Source organism: Colletotrichum scovillei, assembly GCF_011075155.1.
Source record: "Colletotrichum scovillei strain TJNH1 chromosome Unknown Contig00009, whole genome shotgun sequence".
NCBI lineage: Eukaryota > Fungi > Ascomycota > Sordariomycetes > Glomerellales > Glomerellaceae > Colletotrichum > Colletotrichum scovillei.
Window position 1 is genome coordinate 835985 of NW_023336267.1, and position 22709 is coordinate 858693.

General features: G+C 50.5%; 7 protein-coding genes and 1 further gene across 7 annotated transcripts; 4 read left to right on the top strand and 4 right to left on the bottom strand.

Moving 5' to 3' along the window:
- Positions 1 to 819: 819 nt before the first annotated feature.
- Positions 820 to 4853, top strand: HER10_EVM0012581 (uncharacterized protein; the record flags this gene model as incomplete). Its single annotated transcript, XM_035481974.1, has 4 exons — positions 820 to 2752; positions 2802 to 3030; positions 3080 to 3181; positions 3230 to 4853. 4 exons carry the CDS (start codon positions 820 to 822, stop codon positions 4851 to 4853), a joined length of 3888 nt encoding a protein of 1295 aa, XP_035330228.1.
- Positions 4854 to 4915: 62 nt separating this feature from the next.
- HER10_EVM0009000 (ribosomal protein L33) lies at positions 4916 to 5658 on the bottom strand. Its single transcript, XM_035478504.1, has 3 exons — positions 5572 to 5658; positions 5374 to 5490; positions 4916 to 5257 (listed from the first exon to the last, which is right to left on the bottom strand). Exons 1-3 carry the CDS (start codon positions 5582 to 5584, stop codon positions 5211 to 5213), a joined length of 177 nt encoding a protein of 58 aa, XP_035329794.1. The 5' UTR covers positions 5585 to 5658; the 3' UTR covers positions 4916 to 5210.
- A 2626-nt stretch (positions 5659 to 8284) lies between these two features.
- On the top strand, positions 8285 to 9802 carry HER10_EVM0005308 (aminotransferase class I and II; the record flags this gene model as incomplete). The annotated part of the gene is made up of 2 exons (XM_035474930.1): positions 8285 to 8690; positions 8751 to 9802. 2 exons carry the CDS (start codon positions 8285 to 8287, stop codon positions 9800 to 9802), a joined length of 1458 nt encoding a protein of 485 aa, XP_035329329.1.
- A 585-nt stretch (positions 9803 to 10387) lies between these two features.
- On the bottom strand, positions 10388 to 11967 carry HER10_EVM0010373 (26S proteasome subunit RPN7; the record flags this gene model as incomplete). Its single annotated transcript, XM_035479836.1, has 3 exons — positions 10388 to 10586; positions 10646 to 11451; positions 11509 to 11967. The coding sequence occupies 3 exons, from the start codon at positions 11965 to 11967 to the stop codon at positions 10388 to 10390; spliced, it is 1464 nt and encodes a 487-aa protein (XP_035329975.1).
- A 553-nt stretch (positions 11968 to 12520) lies between these two features.
- HER10_EVM0011883 (mRNA capping enzyme) lies at positions 12521 to 14141 on the top strand. The gene has a single exon (XM_035481296.1). The coding sequence runs from the start codon at positions 12677 to 12679 to the stop codon at positions 14132 to 14134; it is 1458 nt and encodes a 485-aa protein (XP_035330147.1). The 5' UTR covers positions 12521 to 12676; the 3' UTR covers positions 14135 to 14141.
- A 306-nt stretch (positions 14142 to 14447) lies between these two features.
- On the bottom strand, positions 14448 to 14972 carry HER10_EVM0013341 (uncharacterized protein; the record flags this gene model as incomplete). The annotated part of the gene is made up of 1 exon (XM_035482703.1): positions 14448 to 14972. The coding sequence occupies one exon, from the start codon at positions 14970 to 14972 to the stop codon at positions 14448 to 14450; it is 525 nt and encodes a 174-aa protein (XP_035330315.1).
- An 822-nt stretch (positions 14973 to 15794) lies between these two features.
- On the bottom strand, positions 15795 to 17930 carry HER10_EVM0005173 (uncharacterized protein; the record flags this gene model as incomplete). The annotated part of the gene is made up of 1 exon (XM_035474796.1): positions 15795 to 17930. The coding sequence occupies one exon, from the start codon at positions 17928 to 17930 to the stop codon at positions 15795 to 15797; it is 2136 nt and encodes a 711-aa protein (XP_035329308.1).
- Positions 17931 to 19521: 1591 nt separating this feature from the next.
- HER10_EVM0000266 lies at positions 19522 to 20814 on the top strand.
- Positions 20815 to 22709: the final 1895 nt, after the last annotated feature.

Sequence of the window (22709 nt, forward strand, 5' to 3'; positions counted from 1 at the left end):
TACTGATGGAATGGTGTTTCCCACTACCCACTTACTACCGTCCTGAGCTGGATGACTAAAGCAAGGTCGAGTGGTGAGTATGGCTACTGCCGTCTAACACCATCCAGTCATTAATTCAGCAAATTTCCCAGGCAATTTATCATGTTTCTCACTTACACCGACCACCGCTCCATGCCTTCAAATCTTGTTGGCCGGCGTACGTAGTATATGGGAAACTTTTATCATAAGTGAACGGTGAATTATTCTCCATCAAATGCCGGTTTGGTTGATCGTCTTGACAGCATGGTCCGTCAATGGAAGGAAAGACACACGCATCTGGAAGGCAGAGGCGGTCGAATGCAAGTAGCTAAGGCAGTTCCCTTGATCAATTGCTCTAGAAACGTCGTTCTTTCCACTCAGTGATAGAGGGCGGCTGTTGCCACATTCTTTTAGCCATTACTTTCCTGATCTCAAGTGACGAAAGCTCTTTCTGTATCTCAGAAAGCAACGATTACATTCTATGCCTTGCGGTTACCAAAAACCCATCAGCAGTTGTGGCGCGGCAGGCAACCTTCGAGATACCTCCCCGTACTGGAGATCCATCTCACTAGGTTGTGGTGTATTGATCGTTTCGTCCTCAACTTCAATTCTCGCAGCCTGCTGAATCTGACAGAGCTGTTGGCTTCGTTTCTTGTCTCTCCTAATCCTCCTAGTTGTTGTCACCTTTCCTCGTTCAGATTGGCTCTCTGCTGAATTTTGCTGCCTTGGAACAGAGACTCTAGAAATTGACCACAGCTTGTGGTTGTAGTAGCTACTACGGCCTCTGGCCTCTTCCATACCATGGCCGACAAATCCAGTCCCGACCCTCTTTCAGCAAATGGTGGCACCCGACACGTTAGGCTCAGTTCTAAGGCCCGTTCGAAAGGATCCAGCCCAGACCACTATCCCGAGGACGGTTCCCAGGCCGAAGACTCCCCCTCCAGTGCGGAGTCTCAACCGTTGTTGCTCAGCCAGCTAAAAGCCTCGCAGCCGAACGTCAAGCACGTTATCCAAGACGATGGGAACGAACAATACCATGTATCTCAGGCACGCGGCCACGGAAGCCACCCTTCAGGTCATCCTGAAGATGACCCAAAACTTGGTGGGGAGATTGATACGTTTGTCTTCGGACCACAGCCCAAGTACAAGCCAAATCAGTTCTCTGGCCACCAGCAGCGTCGATCTATCAACTTCAGTGCCCTCAGTGGGCGGCAAGATGCAGTGCCCCAAGAGGACTGGGCAAATGCCGGCAATGTACGGCCAGCCCAGCCCCAGGATCAGCCAGCTTTGATAGACGATAATAGTCACCACTACAACGATGTCGACACCCATGCGAACAATATGCCAGCCATCATCTCTCGAAGTGATCAAGGACGAAGAGGGACTCCTTTTCAACGCTTGAGGGCTGCGGAAGTCAACCCGGAGCAATCGAGTAGCCACGGTCAGCTACTGGGCCGAGGTCTCTCAGATCAGATTACTACCAGCTCTGAGAGAGATTCAGCTGGAAAGTCAGTTTCGAGACGCCCATCTGTCCAGGTCGAGCAGAAAATACATGGTTCTGCTATCGAGGACCGCAGCATTCGACCCTTTGCTGATGCCGATGTCATTCTTCCCTGCGATCAACGGGAGACTCTGCAGCCTGCAATTGAACAAACGGCTACTGATAGGGGTATTCCTTCACAGCGGCACAGCTCTCGGGAAGAAAATGAAGGCGAACAGCAGCAATGTGTGGTTTCAGATCGAGACTTGGAACCACGCCTCTTCGAAACTAGCAAACCCGTCGATGATAATCGTGCGATGCCTCGTCAGATAGCCCGAGTTCAAAGACAGCATCACGAGGCAGTTGAGATTCGGTCGTCAACTCCAGTTGGCGACTTGGAAATGCCACAGAAACAAACTCCTGGTTCTGCTCGCAAGTCGAATCGACAGCACTCTTCGCCTAGAGAGCAGTCAATTCGACGTATCAGTCGCGAACAAGATGCCAGAGATGTTCCGCAACGTACGAAATCGCGTCTTTCAAATACTTCTCGGCGTCGCAAGCGCTCCCACCGCCAATCACAACACGGCAAACCGAGTCAGGAGAAGGCCAACCCAGGCTTGGAGAACCAGCAGGTTACGGCAGAGAGCCACTATGAAGCACTCGAAAGTATGTCGGCTCACTACAACAAAGTTCTCAGCTACTCAAAAGAAGTTGAGCACAATATGAATAGTCGTCTCCTGGGCCAGAAGCAGCAAATCGAAGAACTGGTGACTCGCTTACAGCAGTATCAAGCACGGTATCAGAAAGACTGCGACCGCCGGGTGCAGTCGAACTCGGAGCTCTCTCTTTTACAACATCAGAAGGACGAGCTCTCCCATAATCTAGCTCAACAAGGCGGACGACTGCGTGAACTAGAACAGGAATTGGCCGATCTGCAAGCCGAGAGAGAAATGCAAGACAAAGAGGCGGTTAAATTGCACCAAGAGCTGGAGGTCACACACTCCAAGCTCGACAAGTTTCAAGAGAAGAGCCGCTCGTACAAGGACCACCTCAACAAGGCTGTTGCAGAACACCAACAACTCTGGCAACATTCCAAAGATATCGCTCAGAAAACCATCACCAGCATGAGAGAGGAGCATGAAGAGGCGGAAGAGAAGTTCAAGTCGGCCATGGCAGAGAAACAGGCTGCCCAGGATAAGTTGAATCTCATTTCCAAACACAAGCAGGTAGTTCTTCAGCAGGAAGTGGCAGCGGGTAAGCAGGTTCGATTCGAAGATTAAGGTCGCTGAACTGACATTAAAAGCGGCATCAAAAATCAGAGGCTTGACGTCAGCCCTAGACAATCTTGGGAAAGATTTCGATTTTGAGGCACAGAGAGCCAAGAAGTTGGAGGGAAAGCTCCTCGACGCGGATGCCTTGAAGGGTCTGCTGCGCCAGATCGATGAGAATGTGACTGGAGTCTGCTCGAAGGTGGACAAGATGCAAGCGCGCTCTCTCGAAGCACCCGCTGTGCCAACCGAGGTCATGAGAAGGTACTTTCCAATTGCCCTCGTGTCATCCGCGTGTGACTGACTTTTGCAGGCTGGACGAAATTGCGGGCCACGTGCAATGTTCCCCTCAAGTCAACGTAGAAGATGAGATTCAGCGAGCTCTGGAGACCTTTCAAAAAGAAATGATGCCACAGTAGGTGCCCGCTGATGTATTCTGGCTTCTCAACTGACGTATGTCCAGATTTTTGGAGAAGTTGAAACCCACTATGACTGGTCAGTCCATCGAAGAAAAACTGCAAAGTCTACAGGAGACGTTCCAGAAACAGTCGTTATCGATGGAGACGGAGCGCAAACATCGTCAGGAACAGTTGATGCTACAACTTTCGGAGAGAAAGAACGAGAACAGCAAACTCGCACAGGATCTTCTTGCCAAGGATGCTGAAATCGCGGATACGACCAGCCGTGTCTCCGAACTTGATCAAAAACTGCGAGAGGCGAGAGAATCTGCAGAGTTAGCCTCAAGGAGGGCAACAACCATGGAAGAAAAGCTCCAAGAGTTACAGCAAAGCCTCTTAAGCAAGGATTGTCAGGTCGCAGAGACGCAAACTGAGCTTCAGCTCCAGCGACAAGGGCACGAGACCAAGATCCGAGAGCTTCAGGAGAAGTTACGAATTGCCGAGGAAAACGGCCATTTGCAACGCCAGCGAGCCGAAGACTCGGAGAAGAATCTCGCAAAAAGGTCCGGGGAAGACGCTGAAATCCAAATGCGGCTGGAGAGCTCGGAAGAATCTCTGCACCAGGCTCAGCAACAGTTGACAATGGCCGGGACAGAGGTTGAACGCCTCAAGACCTTGGACAGTGTCATCAGAGCATCGAAACTAGAAAAGGAGTTGGAGAATGCTCATCAAAGAGTCACCAATCTCACACTCAAGCTCCGCGACACGCAGGCCCCGGCTGCTAACAACGGCCAGCTTGATCAGGTAGCCGAGCAGCTTGCCCAGCTCCAAACACTAAGGGAAGAAGTCAAGCAGCTCAGGTCAAATGGCAAGGCATACGCGGCGGTCAGTAAGGACTTCGCAAACACGCTCGACAGACAAAATGCCACGGGAAACGACGATGTCCTGATCCCTGACAGTCTTGTGCTGCCGGAACCAATGCTTCCCGTTTTGCTGCAGCAAGATGTTTACGATCCCCTCAACGACTTTCAGCCGAGCTCCTCTGACATGCCGCTGATCCGAGCCAGCAAGCGAACGGTTTTTCGCAGTCCTGTTGAGGAGTCGGAAGATGAAATGCCTGCGCCATCGGTCGAGCAGGAGAAGTCGCAGCGAATGGAGGTGGCCGCACAGGGATCCAACATAAGATCGATCCTCCGCCCCCAGAAAACTCCGGTTGCGAAAGCATCGAAAGGAAGTAACGGTATCATGGTCGCGCGCCATGCTGGGCACTCTTCGTACAACCGACCTGTGCAAAGTGCCCCCAAGTCCAGCCAGGAGGCCATCTTGGATGTCAAGAACAGCCTTGTGGGCAACCGCAAGGGAAAGCTCGGCGATTTGACCAACCCTAACGAATGGGAGAGACTTGACGGACCAGCGAGCTTGTCGGAGCAGCGCGGAACCAAAAGATCTAACAACGCCCAGCAATGGTCTCGAGGCTCGAAACGGTCCAAACCATGCTTCACCGAGAATGAAGGCAACCGGGAGACTTCACAGGCCGCGGGAGGCAACAATGAGGACTGTCTCCGGGCTGAACCGCCGGAGCGCAACCAAAGAGACGGCAATAGGGTGGTTCCAGTAATCGTGGATGATGATCAAGTTTCCCACCATTTCTTTCCAAGCACTTCCAAGCCGAATGAGGGCACACGTTAAAGGAGAGTCTGCAGCTTTAGCATCATCCATCGAGGTTGGGTTTCTTGGACGTGGACTAAAGATTTATGTGTGGTGGAATCATGCAGAGGAATATTGCATTTACGCAAGGTTTGTTCTCTTTTGGTAGAATATACAACTAGGTCGCGGCCATCGAAGCCTTCGCTTTCGTTCCGCCTCTGGGGCACAGTCCGACGTGCCAATGCCTTGTCCCTGACGATATGTCTGAGGGACTGCAGGTTGATGATGTACAGTTCATCCATGTGGTCTTCGAGCCCCAATCGTATGCCGCCGTGAACGCCGTTTATGGTGATATAAGTGTTGTTACATGTGGTGTTGGTAATTCGAGAGTGCGCTGGCTCATTTCCCCTTCTTCTTCTGCTCCAAGAAAAGCACCTTTCGCCGAACTGTGAATACGTTAGCCCTGTCGTTCCTATCTCCATCTCATAGGGTGTATCGAGTGGCGCCCGCCCTGGAGACCGGCGCTACGTTTGTCGAATCGAAGAGAAAGGGGTCGACATACTGATTGGGTCGTATTTCAACAAGCTCATGGGTGTTGCGGTTCGGAGACGCTTAACAGTGTAGAAGTAACCAGTCGCGGCCATGGACAAGAGCCGGACGATCATGACACGAGACTTCGCTGTTGGACGAGATTAATTAGCTTGGAGATTTGGAGGAAAGCGGAAAGTGCGCTTGAATGAGGCTCAGACGGGTTGCATACCTTTCTTGGCCATCTTGAAGGGGAATTTGCGCCGCACGCGTTGGATAGCTTGAGGCTTGGACACGGGTGGACGGGATAGCTTCGCAGTATGGAGACTGGAATTTTGCGGGTGGTGAGAGACTGTCGGCGGAAAAAGGGCCGTTCACCGAGGCGCAGATCTCGGTGAGACTTCGGTGTGGTGGACGTGCACGCACTTTAACATCCCCCAGGGTATCGCAAGCGGCGCCAGCTGGCACTCGGATGACTGATCTCATGGCAGGGTTTAAAACAGTCTCACTCACTTCTCCTTGAATATCTATCAATAGGAACTTTGCGACGTGATATTAGTCAAGTGATACATCTTGGAAAGAAGCCAAGCAAAGAGGGGCTAAATGAACCATGATCGATTGAGGAACTGTAGCACCTTGGAACCTGAGTATCCGCAGCATGGAGCTGCAGCTCGGCTTATGCCAGCCTCCAGCGGTCAAGCTGCGCGGTCAGAAGTCTATGAGATCGTAATCCGAGCAACGGAGATGTTGGTTGGTGGATCTTGTTCAGGGTCCTTTCTCGGTCAATAGCTCTATCCCCCGTTGGGGGCCCAGCAACGATTTTAGAGCTTGCAGGGACCTGGGCACGAAGCGTCACCGCCAACGATGCTTCTTCCCATGTTCGGACGGTGATGGTCTACGACATTCTGGGTTTGGGTTGCTGGAGCTCAGGTGGGATTCTTCTTTTCCTTTGCGCGCCATTCCCTGCACGCGGCCCTTTTCTTTGAGGATGAGCCCGCAGCTTGAGGTAGTTTTCAATCGCGAATATCTAGCCACCCCCGACTCCCCCGAGTGGTTCGCCCGCCGGCGCCGGGCTTTGAAGGGGTGTGGGCAAAGTGGTTATCTCGCAGCTCGGGTCGCGTTTCTCAACAGATGGGCAGGGCCGTGGCCGGGGAAAGCAGCAGTAGCAGCGGCAGGATGGTGAGGAGGAGGGTGGGCAGGGCGTAAGAATTGGCGTGAGCAGGTCGGATAGGTAGACAAATAAAGAGGAAAGGACATCCCATCCTGTTCCTGCCTTTGCCTGCTTTCATGGAGAGTGGTGGTTCAGGAAGGCGTGCACTTTCCTAAGTCGTGGTTCTGAGACTTTCATTTCGCCGTCGATCGACTGCTTTCCTTTTTTCGCATTCTCAGCTAAACGGGATACGTACTTGACGATCCGGAACCGCCTTCATACCGCCGAGAGCAGACGGCGTTTCGTCGTGGAATTCTCTTTTCTTCGACACTTTTCGAGTCTCGCATTTCCAGTAACGGAGAATACCAACCGACACACCGAATACACCGTACACCGAAGCAGCGATTCTCTCTACGAATCCCCTACATTCTATACGCCAACCGACCAATACGATACGTTTGACGATGGCGGCGAACAGAGTGGCTTGCACCGCGGCCAGGTCGCTGGGAGCACCGAAGAGTCAGGCTGCCGCGAGCCAAGTGCGATTGATGAGCAGCGGAGGCAGATCAAATGGTACGTCGCAGTGCTGAGCGAATCGTCTTTCCACTGCCTCAAACATCTTGTTTGCTTCACATTGGTGTTTGCTCCCAGCCCTGTTCTCAGACCAAGAGCTATTCCTGTATGGTTGAAAGTGGAAGGTTGGTGCTCGAAGCTATCCCAAGCTTGCTTGTCCAGCACCGCTCAAACGGGACAGCTCCCGTCCAAGCTACGATTTCCTCCCCCACCTGTTTTCACTCGCCAGCTTACACCGTACGCCACCTCTCTTTATTCGCCATCCTTCACCGAACAAACGGACAAGGCACTTGATCATTTTCCTCTCAAGTTCGATCAAGCGCGCTTTACTCCCACGTGGACCCCCACACTTTCCATTCTCTTGCGGCATAGGCAACTGGACTTTTTCCATCAAGGCGTCGAGGATTCGGAAATACCCTGGCGGGAGAATCCGTAGAAGCTCTAGCCTCTAGGCGCGCTGACCGGCTTCCCCCTTGTCCTGCCGTCACCGGTTTCGGACACAGGCCTTTGAGGCAAACCCGCGCCAAACACGACCGGGTCTGATCCACGTCTTCGTCTACGACTCACCAGCAAGTGCTCGGCTGGCGTCCCGCACTGGAGGGGGGCAAACACAGCCCGTCATGGAAGCCATCCCGCGGCAGCACAGAAACGATGCCACGCAGGGTCATGTCTCGTGCCCCCGAGGTCACAGTACCAGCCTAAGTAGGCTTGCGGCTGTCAGAGTTATTGAATAAGAGCTACTGCATCGGACGATGACAGGAAGAAGATGCGCTGATTTCCTGTCAACTTTGCCGTCTTTTTCTTCCCTCTGTCCGTTTAATCCATCAATTAAACATTGCGCACTGTTGTAACGGCCCCCGCGTCCGAGACTTGGTTGCTTGTTGATTGCCCTTCGTTGACGAAGAGCTAAATAAATAGCACTTGAGGTGGCTGCGTACGTTTTCAGGGTTTTCTCAAGACTCATTCTTCCTACTCTCCTCTAAGCATTCCCAACTTTTTCTCTTCTTTGCTCGGCTCTTCCCGGTGTTATCGATTCGAGTCCAGGTGTTTTTCTACCTTGATCTCCACTGTTGCGCGGCAGAAGCCCTTTTACTAACTTTTATATGACTCTTGCACAGATACCCCGCGGTCCCCTAAGATCTTCCTCTCCAATACCCCGCCATCTCAAAGGCAACTTTTCTTCAGCAGCAGCAACAGCCGTTCGTCACCCCACCATCGAACCATGTCTACCACACCGAGCCGTCGGCTGAATGTGCACAACATCAACCAGCATGTTGTTGCTGCCGAGTACGCTGTTCGCGGCGAGTTGGCCGTGAAGTCGGAGGAATACCGAGCGAAGCTGTCCAAGGGTGACAAGGACCTCCCCTTTGACGCCGTTATCTCGGCCAACATCGGCAACCCCCAGCAGCTCGACCAGAAGCCCATTACCTTCTTCCGCCAGGTTGTCAGTCTTCTCGAGAACCCCCTGCTTCTCGAGCACGAGGATGTTTTGCAGAACCAGCTCGGATACAAGAGCGATGCCATCGCTCGCGCCAAGTTCCTCTTGAGCAAGGTCGGCTCTGTTGGCGCATACAGTGCCAGTGCTGGTGTTCCCGCCATTAAGGAGAGCATTGCTAAGTTTATTGAGCGTATGTCCTTATCTGCCTTCACCTTGGGCCGAGTGTGAAAACTGACAAAGATCTCTGCAGGCCGCGACGGATTCCCCGCCGATCCCGCCCACATTTACCTCTCTGGCGGTGCCTCTTCCGGAGTCAACACCCTCCTTCACATTATCGCCCAGAACGCTCAAAGCGGTGTTCTTGTGCCCATTCCTCAATACCCGCTCTACACCGCAACACTGTCCGTCCTCAACGCCACCTGCGTACCCTACTACCTCGACGAGGCCGCTGGCTGGGGTACCGACCTGAACACCATCAAGGCTGCCTACGAGAAGGCCACCTCCGAGGGCACCGATGTCCGCGCTATTGTCATTATCAACCCCGGCAACCCTACCGGTGCCTCCCTGTCTGAGGATGACATCCGCGCCGTCTACGACTACGCTGCGGAGAAGCAGCTTGTGGTGATGGCTGACGAAGTCTACCAGACCAACGTCTTCGTTGGCAAGTTCCACTCCTTCAAGAGCGTTCTGCGCAAGCTGCAGAAGGAGACCCCCGGCAAGTACGACGGTGTCGAACTCGCCTCCCTGCACTCCATCTCCAAGGGTATGGTCGGCGAGTGCGGTCACCGCGGCGGTTACTTCGAGCTCGTCAACTTCGACCCCGAGGTCGAGGCCAACATCTACAAGTTCGTCTCCATCACCCTCTGCGCTCCCGTTATTGGTCAGTGCATCGTCGAGCTCATGGTCAACCCCCCCAAGGAGGGCGAGCCGAGCTACGAGCTGTACAAGAAGGAGTACGACGGTATCTTCAACGGTCTCAAGGAGCGCGCCACCGCCCTCCACAAGGCCTTTGACCAGATGGAGGGCGTCGAGTGCGGCGCTCCCCAGGGCTCCATGTACCTCTTCCCCACCATCAAGCTTCCCGCAAAGGCCACCGAGGCTGCCCAGAAGGAGGGCCGCACCGCCGACGAGTTCTACTGCATGCGCATGCTCGAAGCCACCGGCGTCTGCGTCGTTCCCGGCAGCGGGTTCGGTCAAAAGGAGGGTACCCTGCACTTCCGCACTACTTTCCTTGCTCCCGGCACCGACTGGGTCGGTCGCATCATCAACTTCCACAAGGACTTCATTGAGAAGTACCGGTAAGCGAGTTTGGTGCAGCAGCTAGTCGATTTTTCTTGTGCGGGGACCTTGAAGGTGCGAGGAAGCCAGTCGCGTTGGATGGTAGCGCGGCTGGGAATATCTAGATTTGAAACGAACGAATTTGCGTAGTCCTTTTCCGGAAGCACGTATCCAGGGTGGATAAAAGCAGATATCGATGAGCACGTACGAGGCGTAGAGTAGATATCTCGTTTGTTTTAGCAAGATCTCTGGGATTTGGTAGGTGTTGATGACACTTTATGAGCATAGCTTGCGAGAATAGCAAGATTCCGCTCCCATCCATATCATTTGACCAAGGCTGCGCATCTGAGCTTTACACAGTCACATCATGTGGGCCTCGGTCAAGCCAAGATTTCTCAAATTGGCTTGTCTAATCCGTAGGTATCATACAGAGAGTTATTGTAGTAGCACACATTTGCTTGCCCCAATCCCCGGTTTCTATTCGCCGCCTGCCGTTTCTACCTCGCGCCTTTTAAAGTCCCAAGCCTGACTAAGGGACACACGATTGTAATAGCATTGTGGGTAAAAAGCTCTCCGTCATTCTTCCAGTCACCTCCCTCTTTTGGCTGATTATGCCCGCTCGCTTCCTCTCAAACGCACAGCCTGGCCGTACTTCTGGAGCTTGGTGATAAGCTGATCGCCCTGGCGGACGACGTCCTGGTACTGCTTGTTCTTGTCGTCGGGGCGGTTGGTCTCGATGACGCCCTTGCCGCTGACGCGGTCGATTGTGCAGGGGATGCGGCCGGCTGCGATGAACTTGGCAAGGTCACTGGAGATGAAGTCAGTTGTCTGATACGGCCGGTGCAGCTGAAAGAGAGAGAATCATACCGGTCCAGGAAGTCAACAGTGACGCCAAAGTCGGTAGCCATTGTCTCCAGGCCAACCACACGGTAACTCTGGAGGAGCTGCTGGTAGGCGCGCAGACGCATCTCACGGATGAACCAGTTCTTGTGCTCGTGGAGGTAGCGATCCTGAGTGAGGAATGACTCCTCAACCTGGGCGAGGGCCTGGAAGAAGTACTTGTACTGGCCGTTGTACAGGCTGGAGACAAGCTGAGCCAAAGGCGAGAAGTCAATAGCCATCTCGGCCTCGGGCTGGTCGGTGCTTGTGCCGAGAGTCGTCAAGTTCACCGCGGTCTTGGCAGCGGCGGGCGGTGCGTCGTGCATGGCGTCGTCGGCACCGGGACCGGCGCTGAGAGCACCAGACAGAGCGAGGAGCTTGTCCTCTCCATCACCCAGAATAGCCTTGATCTCGGGGGCGTCAACAACCTTGCTCTTGAAGTCGACACGCTTCAGGGAAACAGATCCGGCGAGAACGGAGTAGACGACGAGGGAGGAGTAGGTGCAGAGTTCGTAGCTGGTGAAGGTGGACAAGCTGTCGAGCAGGAGCGGGGCGGCCAAGTTGTATGACCGGACCGTCAAGAGGTAGATACCCTCGTATGCCTTGAGACGGTTGCGACGATCCCAGTCACCACCGGACTCGACCAGGGTCTTTGCGCGCTCAACGTGCTTCTTGACAAGAAGCTTGTCGCCGTAGAAGAGCCCCATGCGGATTATTGCGAGAACCAAGTCGATCTTGGTGCCCAGGATGCCGGTCTTCTCGAAAACGTCTTCGTATGCGGCGATCGCCCGGTCCTGTCAAGGGGGTCAGTCAGAGTTTCCTTGGTAAGTTAATAGTCTTTCCAATCGCACCTTGTCGCCGACTCTAGCCCAGAACTCCGCGCGCTTGCCCCGCGCGGCCTGGATCTCGGTCTCGCCAGCCTTCTCAACGGCCTCATCCTCTTCCTTTTGGAACTCTTCCAACTCCTTGTCGTTGTTGGCCTTCAGCTCTTGGTATCTGGCCTCGTCCCAGGGTAGGTTGACTGCGGTGGGGGTGGTCTTGGTGGCAATCATGCCCGCCAGACTCGACTTCCGACTCAGCGGCTTGCCGGGGGTCTGACTGCCACCCTCGCCAACTTGGTTCAGAATACCCTCGAGGGGGTGTGCGAGGTACCGGTAGAGCGGTGCCATCTTGTGCTCGGTGATGGCATCATTGAGAGCTTTCGCGGCGGATTGTTGAGATGGCCGGGATGCGTAGGCGTTTGTGAGGGCGAAGACATGCTGGGCGAGAGGAAGGAGAGGGTACTTTGCGTACTGGGGTTCTGAGCCCATCTTGGCGGTTGATTGTACGAAGGCGTCTGGAAAGGGTCGTGGTCGGTTGCTGAGGAGGGGAGAAATCAAAGAGGTTGAGGCTGCGGGATGCGTTACTGGGTGAGCAAGAGTGATGTCGTTGTATGGTGGTGTTTGGAGCTGGGAGCTCAGGAAAGCCCCCTGCAACCCGCAAGCGTCTGGCCAAAGGCTGACGTGATTGGTCTATTGCTGGGGGTGAGCTTAGTCAAGCCAGCAAGGCTGCAGCGCGACACGTACCGGACCTGCCTGCAAGCACGAGACAACCCGCACTGCGCCTACCTCCTTAGTTGAACTGCCGAATTGCGTTTAACAAATTTTCAAGATGTCAAGTTGGCTATATCCAAACTTTAGCAGTGTATATGAAGAGACAGCATAGTAAATATGAATATTGTTCTTTGGGTCCAGACTGAGAAAGAGCGTTCGTTTCTAACGACACACCTTCCGTATCTATAATAAATCCAAAGGTGGGTTTTACCTTCCTCAGCAGGTACCCCAGTACACTCCCCCTACCTACCTCTTGCGACGCTTCGCAACAGCAGCTTTTGTTCCTCTCCAACAGTTCGCATCAACTTTCTCACATCCCTACTTTCACAATCAATTTCTGGAAACAAAAACAGCAGCCTGCAATTTCCACGGGAGACGACAATATTTGACTTTACAAACAAAGAATTCTCACGTCTGATTCGAGACAATGGCGGGTTACGACGACGACGATTCGTACGAGCGAGAGTCTCATTCATACGACGCGAAGAAACGCAAAAGATCACAATCGCCCTCGAGAAACGGCAATTCCTCACGAAGAGGCAACAAGCGCGAGGATGGAACCGATGAACTCCCCCAACCCTACAATGCGAAGGAGCTTCAGCCCGCTAAGCGCCGAGCCGTCTCTCCCTCTGAACAGCCTCGCAAGCAGAAGCGACCAGGTGCCCGCGCTCGCATATCCGAGTCCGAAAGAGAGGCCATCCGCCAGAGAGCACTCGACAGGGAGAAGGAGTTGGAAGCTGCGGCTCACGCTGCAGCTGAGCGCCAGCGCGGCACCAACAACGATGTTGTCACGCAGCATTACAACAGTGTACCAGAGCGCGGTAGAGACTGGAGACGAACCGACAGCAAGATCAAGGGCCTGCGCGCCTTCAATAACTGGATCAAGAGTTGCATCATTCAGAAGTTCTCGCCAGATGAAGACTACACCCCGGGCTCTCGCGAGCCGGGCGCAAAGGAGCTCCTCGTGCTCGACGTCGGTTGTGGAAAGGGAGGTGACCTTGGCAAATGGCAGCAAGCACCTCAATCAGTAGAGCTCTACGTCGGTCTCGATCCTGCGGATATCAGCATTGACCAGGCTCGAGAGCGTTACCGCCAGATGGGCAGCCGCGGAGGCGGTGGCAGGGGCGGTAGAGGAGGATACAGACGGCCACCTCCTCGGCTTTTCGAGGCACGCTTCCAGGTCAAGGACTGCTACGGCGAGAACATTGAGGATGTCGAGATCATCAGACAAGTCGGATTCGACACCAGTCCTCTCAGCCGACGCGGATTCGACGTCGTGAGCATGATGTTCTGCATGCACTATGCCTTCGAGACGGAGCAGAAGGCTCGGACCATGCTGCGCAACGTGGCAGGCTCATTGAAGAAGGGAGGTCGCTTGATCGGTTGTATTCCCAACTCTGACGTCCTTGGTGACCACGTTCGCAAGTTCAACGAGCAACAGGAAGAGAAAAAGAAGAAGGCCGCAGAGGAACCGCCGCAAGAAGCAGAGGAGGGCGAATTGGAAGATGGCGAGGCATATCAGTCGGCAGAGTGGGGCAATTCCATCTACCGAGTCCGATTCCCAGGCAAGACACCTGCAGATGGCGTCTTCCGCCCCGCGTTCGGTTGGAAGTACAACTTCTTCCTAGACGAAGCTGTCGAAGAGGTCCCCGAGTATGTCGTGCCGTGGGAAGTCCTCAGAGCTCTTGCTGAAGACTACAACCTCGAGTTGCAGTATCACAAGACCTTCATGGAGATTTGGGACGCGGAGAAGGACGATGAGACTTTGGGTCCTTTGAGTGAGAGAATGGGGGTTCGGGAACGTGGCGGTGGACGTCTCCTTGTTTCCCCGGAGGAGTTGGAGGCGGCGAGCTTCTACACTGCTTTCTGCTTCTACAAGGTCTAGACAAGGGAATTGGCATGGGAAATGCCAAGTATAGCAGGAAATACACTGCTTTTTGCTTCAGGATCTGAACCAAAGGGATGACAAGGAGACATTGGAGTCTATATCTCAAGAAGCCCCAGATATGGGGCTACAGTACGAATTTTCAGCTTGACATGGTCGCAAATTGTGTTGATTGTGTTGCCTTGAATTAAGCTCATTGTGACACTGAGCGAACTTGCTCCTCTCTGTACAAATGCATGCCATCCATCCTGATCCACAGACCACCTCCCAACCTAAACAGTCCACCGTGGCGATATTTTCGCGGCTCATCCGTCTATGTTACGACGAAATTGTCAAACATCGCCATGAATAACGCTGTGGTGTGGTTCCCCGGGGTCCTTTTCAACAATTCTACAAACGTCGAGGAAATCTTGCGTTCCTCCGTCCACAGTTGTTGGTCAAATGATGCCCCCCACCATTGGTTGAAGCGAAGACGATTGGCCTTACGTCTATGAGCGCGGGCTTCTACGAGGAGCCTCAGTAGGGCCAGCGTGGTGACCTGGGTCGCTGGCCAGCCGATGCTAGTCGTCTTGGATGTGATGCCGAATTTGGGGTTGGCTGAAGGGTTGGACGCGTCGTGAACTTCGACACCGATCAACTTGTAGTCGCAGACCCGATTTTGGAGATCGGAAATCAGGCCTATCTCCGGGACATGTTTCTTTAAAATTGTGAAGCTGTATGTGGAAAAGCATCTGAATGCGTCCGGGTTTGCTCGGATCCACGGCTGGATCTCTTCGGGGTTCATTCGCTTCATGATGGCGAGGTGGAGCTCTGCGGGCAGGCTGCTGATTATCGACATGGCTGTGAGATTGATTTGTTCTCATAGACGAGTAAGATGGATTCTAGTACTGAAGGGGTCTTCTTGTTGTGCAGTGCGATCCTGGGTTTGGCGATGCCCCTTTGGCTGGTCTTGCCTGTCCCTATCTACTGATGTGGAAGACTGGAATCTGAGAGGCTACGATAGTTGAGAATGGTAGTCGTCAAATAGATGATGAGGTTTCTTCTTTCAGAAATCATGCGCAAGCACGGCTATACATGTCTGATAAATACCTAGCCAAGATACCTTGTGTTCGCGATTACACAATTAGGCTTTCCTTCAGCCACGGCAGACATCTTCGTGGCCTCCAAAAGGCGCCACCTGGCTGGCTAATTCATCGCCAACACCTCCTATGTACCGTCAAGTTAAGTTTTCGACTTATTTGGAAGAGCGAAACCCACCGTGTCTTGGACCTCCGTTTGCTTCTATGATACTGACGGACTGGAGGACACTTTGACTTACCGGTGTTGTTGTCGCTGCACAAAGCACATTTACAATTGCCGCTGTAGTGTCATGCTGGAAAGCACTTGAAAAGGATCTTTCCTCTACGAGCACGTTTTCACACTGGGCTGTTTCTGTGATATTATGGTGATTACAAGAAGAGTGAATCTTGTAACGTCACCTCGGCAAGTTCATGTGACAAATAGGAAAGGTAAATGCATCAATTTTTTGCTACAGGATGTTACCCTCGACACGTTGTGTCTTTTCCTTTCCTCACTCGTTCAACCCCGACACGTTGTGTCCTTTCCTATCCTCACTTGCTCATCGGCCTCTTCTTATGCTATCCATTGCGGAGAGAGAGAATCACCCTCGTCGCTTCTTTGGTTGTATCATCGCGCGTGGGCGATGGCATTCATTCTCAGCAATGGACCTTTCCATAACGTCCCGCACATCTCCTTTAGTCTCAGGGTCTTCAGGAAACTTTTCCGTCTCAAAGGGGTCGAACTTTAGCCATGGCTGGTTTCTTCTCTTCTTGATGAGCTTCATCGTGTAGCCCTGGGTCCACGGCAGACCTTTTTCGTTGAGCAAGCTCTCCATTCCTTCCCATAGAGCACCCGCTATAAGATCTCGTAGAGATGTCGAAGAGCGGATCATGGGCTTTCTTCTGCGCCTCAGCAGCATCAACTCAACCTGCTGCCTCGCTGTAAGCGAGTCCTTTTTCAGACAATTGTCCCAAAAATGCAGCTTGGTATTGCACAGCGGGCAACCCATGATGGTGCCTTGATCGTCGGGGAAGGCGCAGTCGCCGAGCCAGTGACCATAGTGGCCACAGTTGCCGCATTGGTTGTCGTTAGCGAAACGGTCCTTCTCAAATACGTCGTCGTCGCCAAAGAGCTGAATTTCTTCTTGTTCCTCTTCTGTCATCTTGTACTTGCCTCCAAAAGGCTGGCCCAGTCGCGGGCTTTCGACAACTGTGTGAAGAACAATCTTCGCTTTCGGCGGCAAGCTAATACGGTCCGCAAGGCTTCTCTCTCGCTGCGATGGCCGCGAGCGACTGCGGTTGTTGCGGGCCTGCGAGTTTTGAGAATCTCTTTCTCTTTTCCTTGGGAACAGCTCTTTCCCTTGGTTGCTTGTCTCTGCTTGAGCTCCAGCATCGCTGTTGCCCCAACCCTCGCTGTTGCCCCAGCCCTCGTAGGGAATCTGGGTGCCCTGAAAAGGGACTTGGTTGTTGGTCTCTGTCCCGTAGGGGCTGTAGGATCCAAAGCCGGGCTCGGCATATTGGTTGTTGCCTCCGCCCTCGTAGAGGGCCTGGTCGTTTTGATGAGGGGCCTGGTCGTTGCCTTCGCCCTCGTAGGAGGCCTGGGTGTTGCCTTGGTAAGGGGCTTGGGTGTTGGTTTCGGGCCCGTAGGGATTCACAGATTCAAAGCCGGGCTGTCGGGGGGGCTCAACATAGGTCCTGCGCCGTCCCCTGGACTGGTGATTGCCTCCGCCCTCGTAGGGGGGCTGGTTGTTGCCTTGATGAGGAGCCCGGTTGTTACCTCCGCCCTCGTAGAGGGTCTGATTGTTGCCTTGGTAAGGGCCCTGGTTGTTGCTCTCGGGCCCGTAGGGATTCATAGATTCAAAGCCAGGCTCTCGGGGGGGCTCGACATAGTCGCTGTTGTACTTGGGACGATTGTCGCGTCGATTGAATCGTCGTGGGCCGTAGGGATTCATAGATTCAAAGCCGAGCTCTCGAGGGGGCTCGACATAGGTCCTGCGCCGTCCCCTCGGCTGGTTGTTGCTTCCGCCCTCGTAGAGGGTCTGATTGTTGCCTTGGTAAGGGGCTTGGGTGTTGGTCTCGGTCTCGTAGAGGTTGTAGGATTCAAAGCTGGGCTCAGGGGCGGGCTCGACAAAGTACCTGCGCCGTCCCCTCGACTGGTTGTTGCCTCCGCCCCCGTAGGGGGCCTTGTTATTGTCTTGATAAGGGACTTGTGCGTAGGTCTCTGTTCCGTAGGGATCGTTTGGGTCAAAGTAGGGCTCGGCATGTTGGTTGTTGTACCTGAATCCTCCCGACTGGTTGTTGCCTCCACCCTCGTAGGGGGCCTGGTTATTCTGAAAATGGTCTTGGTTGTTGCTCTCTGTCCCGTATGGATCGTGGGAGTCAAAGGCGGGCTCGACATACTTGTTGTTGTACTCAGGACGACTGTCGTGTCGATTGGATTGTCGTGACTCGTTGGCCATGTTGGCACAAAAGCGTTCATGGATCTCGGCATCTTGTCGATTTTGCGTAGCAATGGCCATCTTGGCAGAAAAGTGTTCATGGATCTCGGCATTTTGTCGGTTTTGCGTAGCAATGGACATGTTGGCACAAAAGCGTTCATAGATCTCGGTATTTTGTCGATTTTGCGTAGCAATGGCCATGCTCATCTCTCTTACATAGTTGGTGATAGCCGTTTCAGGGGTGTGTTGTGGTGGCATTGGCCTTGGCATTCGCCAATTTTCTGGTGGTCTGTTGCCCATTTTGTGAATTTTGGTTTTCGATTGGAGAAATTGAATGAAAAAATGGTGGATGAGAAAGGAGAAAAAATCACAAGAAGATATCTCATCGAGACGAGGCAAGTGCTAAAAGTGGGTCCAATGGGAAGATGATGCTTCACCTTAGGACTCCCCTCGAGTCCCAAAAAACCAAAAGGGAAAGAGCAACGGCTCCACATCCCCGAGCAATCATTCAGTGAGTCAAGTAAATAAGCTTTTATACCTTAGGCAGTTCTCATCAACTGAGAGAAAATAAAACACGGAATACCCGTCACACTAGCCCTCCGAGACTCAAGAAGCCGTAACATCAGGGCGCTACTTACATACAAGAAGCTTCTCCTGAGAAAGCGAGAAGTGGATAATCATTGTCCCTCTAAGAGAATGCTACCTCCTCGGACTCACCAAGTTACTTCGGTTCATGGCTCTGGTGATTCATTTACATCTGTTCCTTTCTAGAAGGACCCCATCCAGTCCTTCCACTTACACGACTTTGGCCGTCTTCCTTTCCTCATCGCAACATCTACACGGAACTTTTGATAGCTAGCAGTTCAGAGTAAATTCATTGAATCACTTAATACCTTTACATATTTCTAACTTGACAAGTCAAAACGGAAAGAAGAGAAACATTCCAAGACGTTGCCGCGAATAGTAGGACGGTAGACGCCAACACAATGACACAGCAACACGTCCAACCAGACGAGCAGTCCCAAAGGCTAGATAATTATGCGAGGAGTTAGCATCACGTCTATCTCGAGTCGGCCTACTGTAATTACCTGTCGAATAGATGTTCCCATCCCCGCCGCGACTGCCGAGAAGGAAGACAATATATATTGCGACGATCTACGAGGCACTCCAGTGTTTGGCCGCCTGGAAGCCATTTACACCAGAACTCTTGAAATATGAATGGCGAAACATGTACTGCTAGACCATGGGCTTTTGGCGCATGGAACCATTGCCGTTAAGGTTGAAATGAGAGTCTTAACAGCTTCAGTCGTTGAGGCACACCTGTCGTTTCACACAGGCTATATGGTGTTCAGCTTCTTCTCGAGTAGGCGAAAACCATCCTTAGTCACATCCGGAGCGCCACAGCCCAGTTTTTCAATATATAGCGTCATTCAAGTGAGTATCGCGATGTATTGTGGTAACGGCACAGTTAGGTGACAGTCTCAGGGGCCTGTGTCTGCACCATTCAGAACCAACATAGGAAACATGAAAAGAAACGAACAAGTAAATAGGGATCTTTGATCAAAGAACCCAGACGCCCTACCATCGCAATGAGCCCCCTGCATAGAGTACACATGCCACGCCGACGATGGCCCAACAATGCCATGAAAATAAGACAATAGATGTAGCAGTACAGGATAACAGCAAGTGTGGGGACCCATCTTCTCCTTCTCTTTTTGAAAAACCAAGTGACATGCGTGACTGCCTACCCGGGAAGGGTGACCCCTTGCCGAAACGCACCTCCTTCCTTCCCATGCTGACCTGCCCAACACCGGGAAAAGCTTTTCGCCATCATACACCCTCAACGTTCCTTCTGAACGTTTTCTACATCCACAAATCACAATTCTGCACAATGGCGAATTACAGCCCCTCTTCAAAGACCCCCTTGATGGACGGTGTCAGAGTAGACATGTTGAAGGTACTAGACCGCGGCGATTCGCTCTACGAGCTGACACTGTGTTTTCCCGATATCGCCAACGAGCTCATTGCGGCGGGCATGACCAAGCAACCTGACTGTACGATAGCGCAGCTTCGGCTCGACCATGCCAGAGGCTGGGAAACGACGGAGGTGTTGCACATCATACCGCGCGATCTCTTACGGTCCATTATCAAAGGAACTGTGGCAATGGATTTCGGACCGAACCGGCCTCACGACTACGACGAGGACTCCAGTGAGGCAGGCATCTACGTGATTGCCGTCAGTGTCGACGGCCGCGACGGCAAATTTCTAAACTGGTCGGAACTTGGCGAACTGACTACGGCATTACAAACGTATGCAGATGCCTACACTATTCACAAGAGAGGCGCACCAAGGGGCATAACGGAGTCGGTAAAAACGAGCATCGCGAAAGAGATCGACCTGGCTGTCAACGGACAGTGGACCGCTGCCAAGACGCGCTTCATTTGCAACGACACACAACACCAGCACGTCATGGCATTCATCGAGAACCTCCAACGGAGAAGGACGCCCATGTTCCCAGGGGTCGCCGAGGCGGCAATACACCAAGAACAATGCCCACTGTACATCGGCTGCTCTTCGAAGCTCAATGAGACGCTCCCCAAGTACAGCCTCTCGACAAACCTTGGCGGCATCAACAATCTCCTTGCCTTGTTGATCTCTGCACTAAGACACATGGGCTTGGAGCCAGCAATCACACGCAGAGTCGTCATGATTACGTGGAAGCGAACCCAGCTGCCTGTTGCAGAGAGACTCGTTATTGCCCTGGCACGCTCATACGTCTTGCAAGACGGCTGCAATATCGCCGAGGGCGGTGCGAACAGATCGGGCTACAAGTACTCACTAGATGCGGAAACTAGTGTCAGCGTGCACAGCACTGCAATGGAAGAGAACCTCACCGCGTCCCAACGGGACATTCGAGACCGGAAGGAGTGCCTGCAGAACCTGCAAGAAGCAAAAGCTATCCAAGAAAACAACGTCAAACTTGCTGTCAAAATGGAAGAAGACATGCTCCAGATCGAGAAGCTGGCCACTGAATGGACACAGATCCACCAGCCCAGACTCGACAAGAGGAAAGAGGAACTTGACAGAGCTATGCGGGAAGCCGCGAAGGCCAGGCCTCTATGGGAAGAGCTCGACGAGCTGTTGAGTCAGGTGGTAGAAGCTTTGAGGAAACGGGGCCCATAGACTTGTAGCGTAAAAGGAGGAAAGAAGAGCTCAACGAGCGAATGAGTCTTGAGGAAGTTGGACCATACAAGGAGGATGAAAAGAGCTCAACGAGTGAATGAGTCTTGAGGAAGTTGGACCATACAAGGAGGATGAAAAGAGCTTAACGAGCGAATGAGTCTTGAGGAAGTTGGACTATAGAATAGAAGGAGAATAAAAAGAGCTCAACGAGTGAATGAGTTAAGATGCCTTAAGAAAGTTAGACTTGTAAAATAGAAATAGGCCGGGAATAAAAAGAATATAATAAACGAACGAGTTAAGTAGAAGACATCGTGAGTAAGCTACGAAAATAAAACTAAAAACTAAAAAAGAAAAAAGGAGTAATTATAATTTAGGATAAGAGTAAGTTTTTAGTTAAAATAATTAAATAAAAGTATTTAATTAAAGTATTTAAAATAATTAAAAATAATATATAATATATATTCTAATTAAAACCTTTATCAAATAAGTACTCTAATTAAATAATTTTATCCCAATTAAATATTCTTAATTAAATATTTTATTATTATTAAATATTTATATTAAATACTTTTATTAAAAAGTCATATTAAATACTCTTTATTAATTAAATATTTATAATTAAATACTCTAAAATAATTAAATACTTTTAATTAAATACTCTTATTATAATTAAATATCATAACTAAACATTTTAAATAAACTAAGAACTCTAATCAAATACTCTTATTTTTAATAAATAATTTTTATATATACTTTTATTAAATAGTTTTATTAAATACTTTAAAAATATAAAATATTTTCTAAAAACTCTTTTAAACTCTTAATTAAATATTATAAATGAATACTTTAAATTAAGTACTCTAATTAATACTTTAAGTTTTAATTAATAGTTTTTAATATAATTAAATACTTTTAAATTTAATTAAATTATTATGACCTAATACGCATAATAAGGCCAGGGCCTACTCTATAAGACCTACGGTAGCTACTATACTATATATATAGAAATACGAACTTAGGGTAACTCCTCTTAGGATAAAAAAACTATAAATAAGTTACGTAACTACGATTATATAATAAGATAAAAAACGGACGCCCGTAGAAAAATAAGACGGGTAATCGTATATAAATAAGACGGACGACTATTTAGTAAACGGCTAGGTAATCATAAATAGTAGTATTATAAAAGATATATTTAGGAATAAGACTTATATATAATATAGACTCGAGCCGGGCTCGAGGATAGACTTCCTATAGCTTTTTTAGTAATTAACTTAGTATTAAATTTTATAATCGCTTTTAACTATTTTTATTAAGAACCTTTTTAATAAAATTACGATTAATTACTAAAACCTTACTTATTTTACAATTTATAAATATAGCTTTAAAGAAGCTATTTATAATATTACGATATTATTTATTTAGTATTCGTAACTTTAATTTTTATTAATATACTTATTATAACTAGCTAGCTATAATATTTTAATTATTCCTATTTAGTAAGTTTACTTTATAATAACTAACTAAATAGTAAAAATAATATTTTCTAAGATAACTCTTACCTCTTCTAAGAGTAGTTTTAGTAAGAGTAAAACCTTAGCTAAAGAGCTTACTAAGGAACTTAACCTTATAAATATTAATTTTTATAAGAATAGAGAAATTAAGATTTTTAAAAGGTATATACTAAGCTTATTAAGATAATTAAAAAAACGATAATAATATTACTTAGGTTTAAAGAATACTAAACGATACTTTTAAATAGCTAGAGAATAAAACGGAAGCCGAATTCTTTACTTAATAAGTTAATATATTCTAAACTATAGCTAATATTATTATTATACCCTTTATAAAAATAATAAAAACTTAAACTTAACGTACTTATTACTTATAATAGT

What these genes read in the sequence shown, in the direction of transcription:
- HER10_EVM0009000 (XM_035478504.1), bottom strand. An exon ending in GTTGAAATACGACCCAATCA is followed by an intron (nt 5,258 to 5,373) that starts GTATGTCGACCC and finishes ACGTATTCACAG; the next exon opens with TTCGGCGAAAGGTGCTTTTC.
- HER10_EVM0011883 (XM_035481296.1), top strand. Translation starts at nt 12,677, where the DNA reads ATGGCGGGTTACGACGACGACGATTCGTACGAGCGAGAGTCTCATTCA.